The sequence below is a fragment of the Triticum dicoccoides genome, chromosome 7B, assembly GCF_002162155.2.
Source record: "Triticum dicoccoides isolate Atlit2015 ecotype Zavitan chromosome 7B, WEW_v2.0, whole genome shotgun sequence".
In the NCBI taxonomy this organism is placed as follows: domain Eukaryota; kingdom Viridiplantae; phylum Streptophyta; class Magnoliopsida; order Poales; family Poaceae; genus Triticum; species Triticum dicoccoides.
Window position 1 is genome coordinate 120,365,398 of NC_041393.1, and position 20,558 is coordinate 120,385,955.

General features: G+C 44.7%; 1 protein-coding gene across 1 annotated transcript; it reads right to left on the minus strand.

Moving 5' to 3' along the window:
• Positions 1-1,260: 1,260 nt before the first annotated feature.
• Positions 1,261-2,425, minus strand: LOC119335713. The gene has a single exon (XM_037607808.1). The coding sequence runs from the start codon at positions 2,204-2,206 to the stop codon at positions 1,625-1,627; it is 582 nt and encodes a 193-aa protein (XP_037463705.1). The 5' UTR covers positions 2,207-2,425; the 3' UTR covers positions 1,261-1,624.
• Between the last annotated feature and the right edge of the window lie 18,133 nt (positions 2,426-20,558).

The window sequence follows — 20,558 nt, forward strand, 5'->3', positions numbered from 1 at the left end:
TCCCGCCGGCGGTGGGTCGAGACCCTCCGCACCTCCACAGCTCAAAGACCATCGGAGGTGGGACAGACCTGTGGTGGCACCGACGGGAGACGGAAGAAGAGTTTTCTTGAGGAGGAGAAAGACAGCCAATTGGCTGGTTCAAAGATTTAGAAAATTGTTGAAATGCCAGTTGTATTTGTGTCTTCTTCTTTTAAATTTACAACAATATGGTGCCTGTTGAGTATTCCCACAGACTTCACCTAATTAGCAGAAGAAGAAAAAACAGTTTGAAATGTAAGAGTTTCGTCAACAAAGAAATATATGGATATATATTTTCTGCTGTGATATTGGTGCCCAAGCCGTTGCTGTCTCGTACAGGACAGGGGTCTACTAACATGCTCGACTTAAAATAACAATGCTATTTAGTCACTAGAGTATTGTACATGTAGCCGGTGAAAGAAAAGTGTACTGTGCATGTTGTCGCACAAATCACCAACATTATCCCCATTTCAGATGCTGAAGACTCCATTGGGGAATTAAGCAAGGTGACTGGATTGGCTGGATGTTAACATCAATATCGGGAATATTGCGTTTATGCTGTAATTCGATTCTTCAGATCCGTAGTTGTCTGAATCGTCTGTCAACTCCTTTTATTTTAAAGAAAGGATCGTATATCAACTGCTCTTTTTTCTTTTTGGCTAATTCTTCTGTCACTTGTTGAGCTACGACGAGGAGTAAACCCAGGGTCAACTAGTTTTGGACCAGACAGAGGAACACGGCACGCAACCCAGCTGCCGAACGAACAGGCTTGGCAATCGCCAGTCGACAAGCGGAGGTCGCCGTCCAGACCCAGCGTGCAGTTCACAAAACAAAAAACTGAGCAGCGGCAGGCATACTCTATTTGATTCTTGATGATGAGGTGCCAATCTATGCAGATGTGATTGCACGAACCGTGTCGGAAACATAAAATCTGATCTCATCATCTCACGGGTGGCTATTGAATTGACACCGACGGGACACGCGGTTGCAATGCGCCCTCCCCCGCATTTTCTGAGCATCCAATGCACTAGCCGATTTGCGGTCTTAATTAAGTTGCTGGATTATATTAGTAGTAGTTAAGTACTTGCCATTTCTTGTTTGTGATATCTTTGGAATGATGAAAGCTCGCAGAGGCGCCACCCTAAGTTGCTGGGCTATCTATATTAGTGGTATTTCTTTGGGCAATATCTTTGCAATTATTAAAATTCGAACCATATCTTTGTAATAAATGAAAGGTAGGAATTGTCATGCACAAAAAAGGAAAATCTTAATTTGTAATATCATCGACTGCAGCACTACTGATGATATCAGGAATCTACAAATATATGTTTCATACATGATGATGGGAGATGATGATCATAGACACAAGCGAGAGGAGTTTTCTGGACAAATTCTGTGACTATTACGACGACAAAATTGAGTTCTACTGCTGTATGATTTTATACAATGGCGAACGAGACAAGAAAATGAAAGAATTGCAGGAGCACCACCACCAGCCTATGGACACCATCCACCGCCACCAGCGGCCAACAGGAAGAAAGGGACGTCCCGCCTTATCGCCTCCGCCGCCCCACTACAGCAGAAAAGAATCGGTTGGCCGGCGCCGTCAGCCCCGCGCGGCGGCGGGGGGAGTGTGCGGCTGCTGCGGCAGCGGGTGATGGAACAGCGAGGGCGCGTCGCGGCTGCCGAGGTCCATGGAGGACCTGGCGGAGCCCGTCGGCGCGGCGAAGCGGGTGGAGAAGTCGGGGTACCCCGGGAACTCGCCGCCGGGGCCCTCCGGGCTGGCGCCGTGGCCCTCGTCGAAGTTGAGCGCGTAGCTGAGCGCGTCGTAGTTGAGCTTCCGCCCCCCGCCAGCGCCGGCGCCGGCCCCGTGCCGGTGCCCGCGGCGGAACCGCCGGATGAAGGTCTTCCAGCGCGGGCCGGCCACCAGCTCCGACCACTCGCGCACCTTCATGAGCGCGTCCACCCCGCGCCGCCACCACCGCCGCCGCTCCGCGCCCGGTCCCGCCCTCGCCTCTTCCCCCACCTGGTGCCACCACTCCTCGTCCGTCGCCGTCCCCGCGCGGCGGGCGTGCGAGGAGGACGACTGCCACGGCGCGGAGAAGCAGCAGCAGCGGTACCGGCGGCGCGAGAAGAAGGCCGCGTCGGCGTCGTCGGGCGCGCCGCCGTGGCCGGCGCCGGCGTCCATGGGGATCTCGGGGCGGTTAACCGAAAGTCTTTCCTGGAGAGCGATGCGTTGTGCGTGCGCAGGGCGTGGGGGATTCACGGAGGCGGAGGCGAGAGCGGGGAGGGGCGCGAGGGTTTTATCGGGGAGGCGGTTTCCACTTGCCCGCGACGGCGCGCGCCCCCTCGCGCCTGCGCATGGTGAGCCCAACTGCCATCCATCCGTCCAGCCCTTCGCCTCGTGATCCCGGGCCCACCTCCCGCGTGGTGGAGGTCCATGGGGCCCGTGGTTTGGGGCACAGGTGTCAGTGGAGACGGGTGGGTTGTCATCGGCTGGCAGGCGCGGCCGTTTATTTGTCACGTCGTTGCTGCTTGACGGACGGTGACGGGCGGGGATCAGTACCCCGCGGGGCGGGGTTGTCAGTGGGGCCAGACGTTGTGCGGGTGGGTCCGGAGAACAGTGAGGATACAGAGCAGAAGGAAGGGCGGTTATTCTTGCTCGGGGTATGATTCGTTGGATGGTGCCCCATTCCCCCCTCCCATACAAAGTTGCACTCCTACAGCAACGACATTTGTTGTAAGCGAATTCTAATGCGCCGGACCCATTTTGGCCGTTCGCGTCTATCTGGGTTTATGGGACAAAAAAATCACCCCAACGCGGCGACGCACGACGTCCCTTTGGACCCATTCCTAGTTCAAATCTGGCCTGAAGTTGCATCCACGCGGACACGTACCGGACGCCCGCGGCGTCCTTCCCTGGCGTGCCTGTCGGTCGCACACTTGTCATTCACCCTCCTCACCCCACGAACACCCTACCCTCTTCGCCCTCGTCGCCACTATCCAGCTTCCAACCTATTCACCACTGCCACATCCACCGACGCCCATTTTGTCGGCGTTGTGGCTACGTCTTGCCGTCGACGGAGTAGTGCAAGTCCCATTTACCCAGGGTCGCTGGCAACCCTTGGTATACAACCGCTACCTCCACAGTCACTGCTAGAGGACGCGGGGATCGACATCCCTGGTGCCTAAATGAGCCAAGGACGGGGCCCTTCGTCGGCCGAGACTCATCCACGCCAGCGACCGTCGTCCCTGTTGGTGCAATAGTTTGCCCCCTTGTGTTTTGAAGATTGTTGTCAGAAACAGGCATGGACTGATTTGTTTGCTAGTGCACACAGAGAGAAAGAGTCCATGCAAGCTCGAGAAGAATGTTGTATTCAGAGAGAAGTTCGAAGAACTTCACAGAAGATATCCGCTTTGCAGAGAAGGATGAGCTACATGTCGAGAAGATGTGGAAGCAAAAGATTATATCGAAGGAATGACCCCTTAAAATTATTGTTGACGTGAAGCAATATTCGTACGGAGTGTCTGAGGAAGAATGACTGCAGTCGAGAAGATCGAAGGCGAAGTGAAGATGTAGCATTCCTTTCGTCGTTTCTTTTCTTCTCTTATTTGAGTCATAGGTCCTCCGTACAATTAAGAGGGGTATATGTTCTTGTAGCTTAGGTCAGTTGTGATGCTTAGCTGAAATCTATGAGAGACTGGGAGAAATCTCTTTGTGTTCCAAATGATTACCTGTCAGCAGAAGACGTTGTTCTCCGGTGCTGCAGGAAATATCGTTCAGACCGAGGAGTTAGCATTTCTTGCTCCACAAGAAATGTTACCATTGTGCTCAAAATCCGACCAATGGAAACATGTCGTTCGGTGATTGGCTGATCCGCATGTCCAATTTGGTCATTTCCCATCAGGGAAGGGCAGCTATAAATAGCCACCCCGCTCCAACATTGTCTGTTGGCTGCTCCGCTTCAGATATCTGAGAAGATTGATTGAGCATCCCCCTCTCGAGAGATTTGAGTTTAAGATCCACTGAGAGAAAACCAAGAGCCAAAACTTAGACAGTGGTTGAGCATCCTAGTAGATCTGAGTTAGAGTTCTTGTACCTATTACTCTTGAGAGCTGCACACTCTCTAAACAGATAGATGTCGGTTTGGGTGACGAGGAGTAATTGTCTTCACCAAGCAAAGTCTTCAACAACCAAGAGTAGTTGTGGTTCATGAAGAAGTATGTCGAAGGTTGGAGATCACCGACAAGTATCTACCACGAGTGAAATCAACCAGAGTCTGATCAGCACCGAGTTGATGGAGAATAGGACAGAGAGAGGTTTGCTCATGTGTTCAATCACATGCCCCTTCAACTATACGTAGTCCTTTGGTAGAAGGGCGAACTGGTATACTGAAAGTGCAACTATCCCTAGGTGGTTTTGGTAATTCATAACAACATATAGCTCATTGAGCTAATGCTATTCCAAGACATATATTTCAGGAAAGCTCAATGAATGGCATAGCATGGATGATGAAAGTGGATCCCTCAAAATACTAAGGACAAAGGATTGGCTCAAGCTCATTAGCTCAAGACTCTTCATTTTATATTTTAGTGATCCAAGATCACATTGAGTCTATAGGAAAAGCCAATACAATCAAGGAGGGATGAGGTGTTGCTTAATGAGCCTCTTGCTTCATGTGCTTAGTGATATGCTCCAAAACCCTCAGCTACTTTCTCACATCCACAAATGACCTAAACCCAAAGCCAAAATCGGTCACACCGATTCTTCCTATCCGGCGCCACCGAGTTCAAATGTCATAGCCACTGCCACAAACCCTAGGCAAATCGGTTCTACCGATAGGGATCTCAGTCTCACCGAGATGGGATTGTAATCTCTCTGTTTCCCTTCGTAACATTTCGGTCAAACCGAAGTGAGCGATCGGTCCCACCGAGATTGCAATGTAAACTCTCTGTTTCCCTTTTGTAACATTTCGGTCTCACCGAAAAGAGCAAATCGGTCCCATCGAGTTTACCTGACCAACTCTCTGGAAAGCTTATTGCCAAAATCGGTCTCACCGAGTTTGTGTAATCGGTCTTACCGAGATTACGTTATGCCCTAACCCTAACCGAATCGGTCCTACCGAGTTGCATGTCAGTCCCACCGAAAATCACTAAAGGTCACTAGGTTTACTAAATCGGTCCGACCGAGTCTGTTGAATCGGTCCCACCGAGTTTGGTAAATTGTGTGCAACGGTTAGATTTTGTGTGGAGGCTATATATACCCCTCCACCTCCTCTTCATTCGTGAAGAGAGCGATCAGACTAAACCTACACTTCCAACTTACCATTTCTGAGAGAGAACCACCTACTCATGTGTTGAGGCCAAGATATTCCGTTCCTACCATATGAATCTTGATCTCTAGCCTTCCCCAAGTTGCTTTCCACTCAAATCTTCTTTCCTCCAGGTCCAAATCCTATGAGAGAGTGTTGAGTGTTGGGGAGACTATAATTTGAAGCACAAGAGCAAGGAGTTCATCATCAACGCACCATTTGTTACTTTTTGGAGAGTGGTGTCTCCTAGATTGGCTAGGTGTCACTTGGGAGCCTCCGACAAGATTGTGGAGTTGAACCAAGGAGTTTGTAAGGGCAAGGAGATTGCCTACTTCGTGAAGATCTACCACTAGTGAGGCAAGTCCTTCGTGGGCGACGGCCATGGTGGGATAGACAAGGTTGCTTCTTCGTGGACCCTTCTTGGGTGGAGCCCTCCGTGGACTCGCGCAACCGTTACCCTTCGTGGGTTGAAGTCTCCATCAACGTGGATGTACGATAGCACCACCTATCGGAACCACGCCAAAAACATCCGTGTCTCCAACTGCGTTTGAATCCTCCAAACCCTTCCCTTTACTTTCTTGCAAGTTGCATGCTTTAATTTCCACTGCCTATATACTCTTTGCATGCTTGCTTGAATTGTGTGATGATTGCTTGACTTGTCCTAAGATAACTAAAATCTGCCAAACTCTAAAATTGGGAAAAGGTTAAGTTTTTAATTTGTCAAGTAGTCTAATCACCCCCCCTCTAGACATACTTCAAGGTCCTACATATACCAACTCCACCTGTTGCTATCGAGCGCCACTGGTTCATTCTACTCTACCGCAATTCCTTCAGTATTTTACTTTCGTGCTCGGTATCGATAGATATCTATGATCTACTATTTCCGTCGATTGTTGCTCGACTGTTTCATCCATGTAATTTAGTCTTTTAGTTGGTTGCTCTCAAAGTTCTATGTTTGTATGTGCGCCTCTTAGTCCTGTGGTGTTGCTTTGTCATTCAAGTGAGTTATATTCTTAGTAACATCTCACAATAGTTTGCATTCGCTAGTCTCTGTGTTCAACTCCTCGTGCTTGCTTCTCTGTCTGTCGTAGTGTTCTTCATATCTCACTTTTTTAAAGCGTTCTAATTCATCTTTGTTTGCCATCTCATGTCACTCTATCTGTTAGCATACAACATTACCATTGTGATTGTCAAACCTATGATCTACTATGCACAAATGATTATAGCATCTTTTTTCAGAATATTTGCTTAGTTGTCTGCATTTACTCCACTGAACCTATTCTGCTGCTGTGATTGGGTTTGGTTCAAACTTCCGCAAGAATTTTTGAATCTCCCATTCACCCCCTCTAATCGATATACTCTCGGTCCTTACAATTGGTATCAGAGTAAGGTCTCCTTGTCTCTGTTTATTAAAGGTCTAACAGCCTTGGAGTTTTGAGTATGTCATATGCAGGTGGATCCATACACTCTGAAAGATTTCCTATCTTTGATGGAAATAACTACCTCTACTAGCAAGGCAGAATGAGAATTAGACTTCAAACTATTACTGAGGATCTATGGAAAATTGTGGAAGATGGATATATCATTCAGCACCCAGAAACTCCTACTCCCGAAGATGAAGCAAACATTCGGCTGAATGCTCAAGAAAAATATATCATCTGTGATTGCATCTCTAGACATATTTTCATTCATTTCAGAAACCTTGATACAACCAAGAAAATCTAGGATGCCATAAGAAACGTTCACGAAGGTGTTTGTTGGGGAACGTAGCATGCAATTTAAAAAATATTCCTACGCTCACGCAAGATCTATCTAGGAGATGTATCACAATGAGAGGGTGAGAGTGTGTCCACGTACCCTCGTAGACCGAAAGTGGAAGCGTTTGACAATGCGGTTGATGTAGTCGAACTTCTTCTCATTCCGACCGAACAAGTATCGAACGTACGACACCTCTGAGTTCCGCACACGTTCAGCTCGATGACGTCCCTCGAACTCTTGATCCAGCAAAGTGTCGAGGGAGAGTTGCATCATCACGATGGCGTGGTGACGGTAATGGTGAAGTGATCCACACAGTGCTTCGCCTAAGCACTACGTGAATATGACCGGAGGCGTAAACTATGGAGGGGGTGCTGCACACGGCTAGGAATCAATGTTGTGTGTTCTAGCAGTGCCCCCACATATATATATGTGGGAGAGGGAGGGGAGCAGCAAGGGGCACCCCAAGTAGGAGGGATCCTACTTGGGCGCCTCCTCCAAGTCGGCCTCCCCCCTTCCATAAGTATCGGAGGGGGAAGGAAAGAGAGGGGGAGGCCAAATCCTCCCCTTTCCTTCTCCCTTCCCTCCTTTCCTTCCCATCCTATTTCGGCCTATATGGGGGTGCACCAGCCCCTTGTGGGCTGGTCTGTCCCTCTCTTGGCCCAATAAGGCCAATATCTTTGCCGGGGGTGCCCGGAACCCCTTTTCGGTGACCCGATACGTACCCGGTACCCCCGAAACACTTCCGGTGTCTGAATACTATCGTCCTATATATAAATATTTACCTCTCGACCACTTTGAGACTCCTCGTCATGTCCGTGATCTCATCCGGGACTCTGAACAACATCCGGTCACCAAATGACATAGCTCATTGATGACCCACAAGTGTAGGGGATTGATCGTAGTCCTTTCGATAAGTAAGAGTGTCGAACCCAACGAGGAGCAGAAGGAAATGATAAGCGGTTTTCAGTAAGGTTTTCTCTGCAAGCACTGAAATTGTAGGTGATAGATAGTTTTGTGATAAGATAAATAGTAACGAGTAATAAGTAAATAAAATAAGTAAAGTGCAGCATGTGGCCCAATCCTTTATGTAGCAAAGGATAAGCCTGGACAATTTCTAATATTGACAAAGGAGCTCCCGAGTACACATGGGAATTATCATCAAGCTAGTTTTCATCACGTTCATATGATTCGCGTTCGGTACTTTGATAATTTGATATGTGGGTGGACCGGTACTTGGGTACTGCCCTTACTTGGACAAGCATCCCACTTATGATTAACCCCTATTGCAAGCATCCGCAACTACAAAAGAAGTATTAAGGTAAACCTAACCACAACATTAAACATATGGATCCATATCAGCCCCTAACGAAGCAACGCATAAACTAGGGTTTAAGCTTCTGTCACTCTAGCAACCCATCATCTACTTATTACTTCCCCATGCCTTCCTCTAGGCCCAAATAGTGGTGAAGTGTCATGTAGTCGACGTTCACATAACACCACCAGAGGAAAAGATAACATACATCTCATCAAAATATCGAACGAATACCAAGTTCACATGACTACTAATAGCAAGACTTCACCCATGTCCTCAGGAACAAACGTAACTACTCACAAAGCATATTCATGTTCATAATCAGAGGAGTAATAATATGCATAAAGGATCTGAACATATGATCTTCCACCAAGTAAACCAATTAGCATCAACTACAAGGAGTAATCAACACTACTAGCAACCCACAGGTACCAATTTGTGGTTTTGATACAAGATTGCATACAAGAGATGAACTAGGGTTTTGAGAGGAGATGGTGCTGGTGAAGATGTTGATGGAGATTGACCCTCTCCCGATGAGAGGATCGTTGGTGATGACGTTGGTGATGATTTCCCCCTCCCGGAGGGAAGTGTCCCCGGCAGAACAGCTTTGCCAAAGCCCTAGATTGGTTCCGCCAAGTTTCCACCTCGTGGCGGCGTAGTTTCGTCCCGTAAGCTTGCCCACGATTTTTTCTAGGGTAAAAGCGATGATATAGCAAAAGATGGACATCGGAGGCCCACCAGGGGGCCCAGGAGATAGGGGCGCGCCCTATAGGGGGGGCGCCCCCTGTCTCCTGGACAGGGTGTGGGCCCCCTGGTGTATTTCTTTCGCTCAGAAATTCTTATTAATTCCAAAAAGTTGTTTCGTGGAGTTTCAGGACTTTTGGGGTTGTGCAGAATAGGTTTCCAACGTTTGCTCCTTTTCCAGCCAGAATTCCAGCTGCCAGCATTCCCCCTCTTCATGGTAAACCTTGTAAAATAAGAGAAAATAGCCATAAGTATTGAGATATAACGTGTAATAACAGCCCATAAAGCAATAAATATTGATATAAAAGCATGATGCAAAATGGACGTATCAACTCCCCCAAGCTTAGACCTCGCCTGTCCTCAAGCGGAAGCCGAAATCGAAAAAATATGTCCACATGTTTAGAGATAGAGGTGTCAATAAAAATAAAATACGGACATGAGGGCATCATGATCATTCTTATAACGGCAACATATATATAAATTTTGTTATATGATTTCTCATGCTCAAGTAACAATCAATTCACAATGTCAAGTATGGTTCAAAAACTTCATTGGGAACTAACAAACTATAATCTCAGTCATTGAAGCAATTGCAATTTATTGTAACACCAGAAAGAGTGAACAATAGAGCTTTTCAGCAAGTTCACATACTCAACTATCTTGTAGTCTTCTATAGTTGCTAACACTCACGCAGTACTTGTGGTTATGAAGTTTCAGCCGGACACTGAGAAAGATAGGGGCTTATTGTGTTGCCTCCCAACATATTCACCTTTAGGTGATGTCAACAATAATAGCCCATGCTAACTTACATCCAATTGGATATATATATCATGATCTTTCAAACACGAGGAGCTTGCCAAAGGATAAAAATAAAAAAGGGAAAGGTGAGGATCACCTTGACTCAAGCATAAAGTAAAAACATGAAGTAAAAGATAGGCCCTTCGCGGAGGGAAGCAGAGGTTGTTGAAAGAACATGCGGTTCCCCCATGTTTGGTTTTGGTAATTGATGACAATCTCTATGGACTAATGGTTGTCTTGAGTTATATTTTAAGGATTTGTCCATAGGCTTTTCTTGAAGTCCATGTGTTGGTTTCAAGGAGTTTATGAGTTGACCACGGTGCTATTAAGGAATTATCCAAAGACCGGTCATGTGAGTGTTGAGCTTGTTGCAAGCATGTCTTGAAGAAGAAGATTGTGTGATCATTCATGTCCACCTTCAAGACATCATCCAAATGAAGAGAGTTGGAAAGATTCAACACACAAAGCGCACAAGATGTACTGAGGGATCAAGTGATCCCATGGTATGGTAAGCATTGTCCATTATGCTTTGTGTGCTAACCCATGGTCTTCGTGAGAGTTCTTTGTGGGGTTAGGTTGCGGTGTGCAAGTTCAAGTGATGCATCACGAAGAGGTCAAGTGCTTGAAGCTTGCCGTCCATTGTGGTGACAATGGACTTGTGAAGATGAGCGGAAGAGTGGCTCACCCATAGTGGAGTATGGGGGAGCAATCAACTAGTCTTCATCGAGCCAACGCAATCAATAAAGGTGGTCCATCTTGAGGAGGAGTAGATCGTCATCATCTAGCTCAAGTGGACTTTGTGGAAGGCAGAGGTTTGCCCTTGATAGGTTTTCTATTTTATCGGTCTCATGGTGGTAGTTGGGAGACCGGGTTTTTAGGATCGATTGTCGTACTATCAAGGGGGGCTCTCGATGAGTTGCTTGATCGCATCGTTCGTAGAGAGCTCAAACCATTGCATCCTTGAATCATATTTATTGGTTCTTGTTTGGTTCTTCTCCTTGTGAGATTTGGAGCTTTTGGTCATTTTCATGACAAGCTCGAGTTCATCGAAAACGGAGTTCACATGCATCTTCGATGATGTTTTTGATGTTGGAGGTTCTACTGGTTCTTCTCTATTGGAGGTTTCTCTCCTCTCTTTTCGCTGTTTTGATGCTACTCGTTGTCTTGTATCCAACAAGCTTGAGTTTGCTCAATTCGGAGCTCATTTGCAGAAGTTATGGCAGTTCTGGTTTTATTGTTTCCCTTTGTTGTCTTCTCTGCAAAATGAAGGACTCCTAGTGTTGCTGATCGGGGGCATGCGGTAGTACTGGTCTCCGGAGCGGTAGTACCGCAGGCCCTTGCGGTAGTATCGCAGTCCCCTGCGGTAGTACTGCAGGTGCTCACGGTAGTACCGCTCTGTGGGAGCGGTAGTACCGTGGCCTCAGGCCAGGCGCAGCTGCTCGAGCGGTAGTAGGGGCGGATGTAATTTTTTACATCCGCGCCCTACGCGGTAGTACCGCGCCGCGGGCGCGGTAGTACCGTGGGCTCTGGCCAGGCTTAGCAGCATGAGCGGAAGTAGGGGAGGATGTAATTTTTTACATCCGCGCCCTACGCGGTAGTACCGCTCTTCGGAAGTAGGTATGGAAGTAATTTTTTACTTCCGTGCTTTCTCTGCGCCTAGTGTTGCCTGCCTTACGGTAGTACCGTAGGGGCGCGCGGTAGTACCGCTCCGGTGGTTCTACCGCTCGTTGCCCTGTGCAACAGGCCTTCATTTGGCCAGTGCTGCACATGCGGTAGTACCGCAACCTGCAGCGGTAGTACCGCAGCCGACCGCGGTAGTACCGCAGCTCCGTGCGGTCGTAGCGCGTCGTGCAGGCTGAGTGAGGGGATAACGGTTGGATTTTCTCCCCACCTATAAAAGGGGGTCTTCTTCCCCATTGAGACTTAATCCTTTGAGCTCGTGTTCTTCCCCCATTGTTGACCTTCTTCGAGCTTGCTAACTCTCAATCCCTCCATGGATTCTTGCTAGTTTTTGAGGGAAAAGAGAGAGGAGATCTAGATCCACATTTCCACCAATCACTTTCTCCTCTATGTGAGGGGAACCCCTTGGATCTAGTTCTTGGAGTTCTTGGTGTTCTCCTTCTTGTTCTTCCTCTCATCTTCCTCCCTAGCATTAGTTGCTTCGGTGGGATTTGAGAGAGAAGGACTTGGGCACTCCGTGTGCCCTTGCCATTGCATTTGGTGCATTGGTTTGAGTTCTCCACGCGATACGTGGAAGTTACAAGTTGAGAATCTTATTACTCTTGGGTGCTTGGTGCCCTTGAGCTTGTTCCTCTTGGGTGCTTGGGCGCCCTAGACGGTTGGTGGTGTTCCAAGCTCAATCATTGTGGTGTAAAGCTCCGGGCAAGCGTCGGGGTCTCCAATTAGGTTGTGGAGATCGCCCCGAGCAATTTGACGGGTACCGGTGACCGCCCCCAAGGGTTGCCAAAGTTTACGGGTTCGGTGACCGCCCCCAAGGGTTGCCATTTGTACGGGTTCGGTGACCGCCCTCAAGGGTCCCTTAGTGGAATCACGACATCTTGCATTGTGCGAGGGCGTGAGGAGATTACGGTGGCCCTAGTGGCTTCTTGGGGAGCATTGTGCCTCCACACCTCTCCAAACGGAGATTAGCATCCGCAAGGGTGTGAACTTCGGGATACATCGTCGTCTCCGTGTGCCTCGGTTATCTCTTACCCGAGCCCCTTTACTTATTCACTTTATTTTGTGATAGCCATATCGTTCTTTGTCATATATCTTGCTATCACATAGTTGCTTATCTTGCTTAGCATAAGTTGTTGGTGCACATAGGTGAGCCTAGTTGTTGTAGGTTTTGTGCTTGACAAATTAATCGTTAGGTTTATTCCGCATTTGTTCAAGCCTAAACCATAATTATTTTAAAACGCCTATTCACCCCCCCCTCTAGGCGACATCCTCGATCTTTTAGTTGTCATGCGCTTTTAGGGTTGGATACACAAAATCTTAATGCGAAAGAACGTCACTTTATATTGCCCCTTGTATGTGGACCTTTATTATGCAGTCCGTCGCTTTTATTACTTCCACAACAAGATCGTACAAAGCTTATTTTCTCCACACTAATAAGTTATGCATATTTAAAGAGCTATTTTTATTGCTTGCACCGATGACAACTTACTTGAAGGATCTTACTCAATCCATAGGTAGGTATGGTGGACTCTCATGGCAAAACTGGGTTTAAGGATATTTGGGAGCACAAGTAGTATCTCTACTTGGTGCAAGGAATTTGGCTAGAAAGAGGGAGAAAGGCAATCTCAACTTGTTTGGAAGGTCAATGACAATATACTTTAACTGAGATGCCAGAAAACATAAACCATTACGTTGTCTTCCTTGTCCAACGTCAACTCTTTTAGCATGTCATACTTAATGAGTGCTCCCAATTATATAAGGTGTCCAAGATAATATATTTATATGTGAACCCCTCTTTCCTTATCACTTCCTATTAATTGCAACGATGACCAAGGCTAAGTTTATCAACTCTCAACAATTTTTATGCCTCATACTTCCTATATGTGAAGTTATCACTATCCATAAGATCAATATGAACTATTTTATTCTTTCTACTTTCTCAAGATCATAGCAACATAGCAAAGCCCTTGACTCAACACTAATCTTTATTATAGATAGCTCACGGACTCGATTACAAAAAGAGATCATAAAGCAAAACTCAAACTACTTGATATCAAAACTTCAACCTACTAGATCAAGAAACTTCTAAAAGGATCGAACTAAATAAAACGGTAAAGATAGGAGTGTGATGGTGATACGATACCGGGGCACCTCCCCCAAGCTTGGCAGTTGCCAAGGGGAGTGCCCATACCCATGTGATTATGTCTCCTTCTTCACGGTTGGTGTTATGATTTTCTTGGCGATGATGCCCTTCAGCATACGGTTCTCCTCCTCGAGCTTATTGACTTGTTATTTGAGTTCCATAATTTGTTTACGGAGCTTGCACGTAACGGCCAAAGCTCCTTTACCCAAGGATGTTGCATAGCTTCTGGAGAACAAGTGAAACTCTTTTTCATATTTTCATAAGAAAGAAATCTAAAGTTGGAGGGAGTGACCGAAATAGGGACAGCCAGGCTAGGTAGTTCCCCCATAGTGAATTCTGCTCGGAGACGAGAGGTAACTTCTTGATCCTCCTCCATGGCATCTATCCTTTTCAAATCAGCCTCCATCTCATCCTCCGTTGATGGTCCAAAGTTATAGGCATCACTATTTGCTCCGGGACCAGGCGTTGGGTGGGACACCCGACTCTCCCCAATTGACTCCTTAGAAGACATCTTACTTTATTCTGCAACAGGAACAACTCGAAACGAAAACAGAGGATATTTGCGTGATACGGTGGTCAAAACCTTCGGGAGTATATATAATGAATTTTTACCGACCAAAATACGTAACGTGCAAGAAAACGATGTCCGGGAGGCACACGAGGTGCCCACGAGACAGGGGGGCGCGCCCAGTAGGGGGGGGGGGCGCCCTCCACTCTCGTGGGAGCCTCGTGTCCCTTTCGGACTACTTCTTCCTTCCTAAAATTCTTAAATATTCCAAAACTGATAAAAATTGCCATTGGAGTTGTTTTGGAGTCGGTTTACTTACCGTACCACATACCTATATCTTTTCGGAGTCTGGAACATTTTGGAAAGTGTCCCTTATGTATTCCTTAGGGATTACGGTTTCAATAATATTAGTCTCAACATTGATAGGATTACCTGAAATATAATGTTTAATTCTTTGACCGTTTACCACCCTTGGACTCGTGCCTTCGAAGTTGTTAATTTTTATGGCACCAGAACGATAGACCTCCTCGATAACGTAAGGACCTTCCCATTTTGAGAGAAGTTTTCCTGCAAAAAATCTTAAGCGAGAGTTGAATAATAATACATAGTCTCCTACATTAAACTCACGCTGTTGTATCCTCTTATCATGCCAGCGTTTGACTTTTTCTTTGAATAGTTTGGCATTCTCATAGGCTTGAGTTCTCCATTCATCAAGGGAGCTAATATCAAAAAACCTCTTCTCACTGGCAAGTTTGAAGTCATAGTTGAGCACTTTAATAGCCCAATATGCCTTATGTTCAAGTTCAAGAGGCAAATGACACGCTTTTCCATAAACCATCTTATATGGAGACATACCCATCGGATTTTTGTATGCAGTTCTATAGGCCCATAATGCATCATCAAGTTTTTTGGACCAATTCTTTCTAGATCTATTCACAGTCTTTTGCAAAATTAGTTTGAGCTCTCTATTGCTCAACTCTACTTGGCCGCTAGACTACGGATGATAAGGAGATGCGATTCTATGATTGACATCAGACTTAGCAAGCATCTTACGGAAAGCACCATGAATAAAATGTGAACCACCATCAGTCATAAGATATCTAGGGACTCTAAACCTCGAAAAAATAACTTCTTTAAGCATTTTAATAGGAGTGTTATGATCAGCACTACTAGTTGGAATAGCTTCTACCCACTTAGTAACGTAATCAACGGCAACTAAAATATGTGTATAACCAGTAGAGGCAGGAAAAGGTCCCATATAATCAAAGCCCCAAACATCAAACGATTCAATAACAAGAGAGTAATTCATAGGTATTTCTTGACGTCTACTAATGTTACCTACTCTTTGGCATTCATCACAAGATAAGACAAACTTACGAGCATCTTTGAAGAGAGTAGGCCAATAAAAACCAGATTGTAGTACCTTGTGTGCAGTTCTATCTCCAACATGGTGTCCTCCATAGGATTCAGAGTGACACTTATGTAGGATCTGTTCCTGTTCATGCTCAGGCACACAACATCTAATAACACCATCTACTCCTTCTTTATAAAGGTGTGGGTCATCCCAGAAGTAATGTCTGAAATCATAAAAGAACTTTTTCTTTTGCTGGTATGTGAAACTAGGCGGTATATATTTAGCAACAATGTAATTAGCATAATCAACATACCGAGGAGCAGTACGAGAAGCATTAACGACCGCTAATTGTTCATCAGGAAAGCTATCATCAATAGGCAGTGGGTCATCAAGAACATTCTCTAACCTAGACAAGTTATCTGCAACGGGGTTCTCAGCTCCCTTTCTATCAATAATATGCAAGTCAAATTCTTGGAGCAAGAGAACCCATCTAATGAGCCTAGGCTTAGCATCTTTCTTTTCCATAAGATATTCAATAGCAGCATGACTAGTGTAACTTTGGAATCAACAATATAAGGTCTAAACTTATCAAATGCAAACACAACTGCTAAGAACTCTTTTTCAGTAGTAGCATAATTTCTCTGGGTAGTATCAAGAGTCTTACTAGCATACTGGATAACATTCAATTTCTTATCGACTCTTTGCCCTAGAACAACACCTACATCAAAATCACTAGCATCACACATAATTCCAAAAGGTAAATTCCAATCAGGTGGCTGAACAATAGGTGCAGTGATCAAAACTGTCTTAAGTGTTTCAAAAGCTTCTACGCAATCATCATCAAAGACAAAAGGAATATCTTTTTGCAATAAATTAGTCAGAGGCCTAGAGATTTTAGAAAAGTCCTTAATGAACCTCCTATAAAAACCGGCATGACCAAGAAAACTTCTTATACCTTTTATGTCCTTAGGACATGGCATCTTTTCAATAGCATCAACTTTGGCTTTATCAACTTCAATACCTCTCTCGGAGATCTTGTGCCCCAAGACAATGCCTTCATTAACCATAAAGTGACACTTTTCCCAATTCAGGACGAGACTAGTGTCTTCGCATCTCTGCAAAACTCGATCAAGGTTGCTCAAACAATCATCAAAAGAGGATCCATAGATGGAGAAGTCATCCATGAATACCTCACAAATCTTTTCACAAAAATCAGAGAATATAGCCATCATACATCTTTGAAAGGTAGCAGGTGCATTACATAAACCAAAAGGCATACGTCTATAAGCAAAAGTACCAAAAGGGCAAGTAAAAGTAGTTTTAGATTGATCCTTCGCTGACACAGGTATCTGAGAGAAACTAGAATAACCATCTAGAAAGCAGAAATGTGTGTGTGGATAGTCTTTCTAGCATTTGATCAATAAAAGGTAATGGGTAATGATCTTTCTTAGTAGCTTTATTTAACTTACGGAAATCAATTACCATCCTATAACCTGTAATAATTCTTTGCGGGATCAATTCATCTTTATCATTAGGAATAACGGTAATACCTCCCTTTTTAGGAACACAATGGACAGGGCTTCCCATTCACTATCAACAACGGGATAAATAATACCTGCCTCAAGGAGCTTTAATATCTCCTTTCTTACCACTTCCTTCATCTTGGGATTTAATCGTCTTTGAGGATCTCCAACTGGTTTGGCATCGTCCTCCAATGTAATTTTGTGTTGACATAACGTGGGACTAACACCCTTAAGATCATCCAGAGTATATCCAATAGCTGCTCGGTGCTTCTTCAGAGTTTTCAATAATCTTTCTTCTTCTTTCTCTGAAAGGCTAGCACTAATAATAACATGATATATTTCTTTTTCATCAAGATAAGCATACTTAAGATTGTTAGGTAAAGGTTTGAGTTCAAACACGGGATCACTCTTGGGTGGAGGGGGATCCCCAAGAATTTCAACGGGAAGGTTATGTTTCAGCATAGGTTCCTGTTTAAGGAACACTTCATCTATTTCCTCTCTTTCCTTCATAAACATATCGTTTTCATGGTCTAGCAAGTATTGTTCTAACGGATCAGTTGGAGGAACAACAATGGAAGCAAGACCAATAATTTCATCCTTACTAGGTGTTCCCTTTCACGAGGTTGTCTACTAAACTTAGCAAAATTAAACTCATGAGACATACCATCTATGCCAACAATGACAATATTCTTTTCACAATTAATCTTAGCACTAGCTGTATTCAAGAAGGGTCTATGAAAAATAATGGGACACAAATCATCTTGTGGGGAACCAAGAACAAGGAAATCAGCAGGGTATTTAACCTTCCCACACAAAACTTCAACATCTCTAACAATCCCAAAGGGTTTAATGGTATCCCTATTAGCAAGCTTAATAGTGACATCAATGTCTTCTAACTCAATGGGTGCAATGTCATGCATAATTTCTTGATATAAGGAACAAGGTATTGCACTAGCACTAGCACCCATATCACATAGACCGTGATAACAATGATCTCCTATTTTAACAGAAATAACATGCATGCCTACGACAGGTCTACGTGTCTTAGTATCTAGCTTAGCAATATTAGCAGTCTCACCACAGAAATAAATAACATGCCCATCTAAATCCTCATCCAAGAGATCTTTAACCATAGCAATACTAGGTTCAACATTAATTTGCTCAGGAGGTGTATAATTCCTAGTATTACTCTTACGAACAACAGTCGAAGCTTTAGCATGATCCTTTATCCTAACAGGAAAAGGAGGGTTTTCAACATAAGCAGTAGGAACAATAGGATCACTATAGGTAATAGTCTTTTCTTCGACTGTAATAGGTGCAACTACTTTCAGTTCAACAGGAGGATTATATTTAAACCACTTCTCTTTAGGGAGATCAACGTGAGTAGCAAAAGATTCACAGAAAGTAGCTACTATCTCAGAGTCAAGTCCATACTTAGCACTAAATCCACGAAAAGCATCGGTATTCATAAAAGATTTAACACAATCGAACTTAGGTGTCATACCTGACTCCTTACCATCGTCGGAACCTAAATCTTCAGAGTTGCATTTAATTCTTTCCAATAAGTCCCATTTGAAATCAATAGTCTTCAGCATATAAGAACCAGCACAGGAAGTATCAAGCAGGTTGCGATTATCAAGAGAAAGGCGAGCATAAAAATTCTGGATAATCATTTCCTGAGAGAGCTCATGGTTGGGGCATGAATATAACATTGACTTAAGCCTCCCCCAAGCTTGAGCGATGCTTTCTCCTTCGCGAGGCCAGAAATTATATATGTAATTACGATTAGGATGAACAAGATGCATAGGATAGAACTTCTGGTGAAATTCCAACTTCAATCGCTTATAATTCCAAGATCTCGTATCATCACATAGCCTATACCATGTCAATGAATCTCCCTTCAAAGATAATGGGAAGACCTTCCTTTTGACAACATCATCGGGAATACCTGCAAGCTTAAATAATCCACAAACTTAATCCACAAATATAAGGTGTAAATCAGGATGCAATGTTCCATCTCCTGCAAATGGATTAGCTAGAAGTTTCTCTATCATACCCGAAGGGATCTCAAAATAAACATTTTCATAAAGTTCAGTAGGTTGAGGAGCAACTCTTTGCTCTTCTGGTTGGGGTGAAGATACCCCAAACAAGCCCCTCAAAGGATTGTTTCCATAGTGACAAGTAACAGAAAATTTTAGCACACTATATAAATATTTCCTTACCAAGTTCCACTCACCAAAAGCGCTACACTCCCCGGCAGCGGTGCCAGAAAAGAGTCTTGATGACCCACAAGTGTAGGGGATCAATCGTAGTCCTTTCGATAAGTAAGAGTGTCGAACCCAACGAGGAGCAGAAGGAAATGATAAGCGGTTTTCAGTAAGGTTTTCTCTGCAAGCACTGAAATTGTAGGTGATAGATAGTTTTGTGATAAGATAAATAGTAACGAGTAATAAGTAAATAAAATAAGTAAAGTGCAGCAAGGTGGCCCAATCCTTAATGTAGCAAAGGATAAGCCTAGACAATTTCTAATAATGAGAAAGGAGCTCCCGAGGACACATGCGAATTATCGTCAAGCTAGTTTTCATCACGTTCATATGTTTCACGTTCGGTACTTTGATAATTCGATATGTGGGTGGACCGGTACTTGGGTACTGCCCTTACTTGGACAAGCATCCCACTTATGATTAACCCCTATTGCAAGCGTCCGCAACTACAAAAGAAGTATTAAGGTAAACCAAACCACATCATTAAACATATGGATCCATATCAGCCCCTAACGAAGCAACGCATAAACTAGGGTTTAAGCTTCTATCACTCTAGCAACCCATCATCTACTTATTACTTCCCCATGCCTTCTTGTAGGCCCAAATAATGGTGAAGTTTCATGTAGTCGACATTCACATAACACCACTAGAGGAAAAGACAACATACATCTCATCAAAATATCGAACGAATACCAAGTTCACATGACTACTAATAGCAAGACTTCACCCATGTCCTCAGGAAGAAACGTAACTACTCACAAAGCATATTCTTGTTCATAATCAGAGGAGTAATAATATGCATAAAGGATCTGAACATATGATCTTCCACCAAGTAAACCAATTAGCATCAACTACAAGGAGTAATCAACACTACTAGCAATCCACAGGTACCAATTTGTTGTTTTGATACAAGATTGGGTACAAGAGATGAACTAGGGTTTTGAGAGGAGATGGTGCTGGTGAAGATGTTGATGGAGATTGACCCTCTCCCGATGAGAGGATCGTTGGTGATGACGTTGGTGATGATTTCCCCCTCCCGGAGGGAAGTGTCCCTGGCAGAACAGCTCCGCCAGAGCCCTAGATTGGCTACGCCAAGTTTCCGCCTCATGGCGGTGGAGTTTCATCCCGTAAGCTTGCCCGCAAT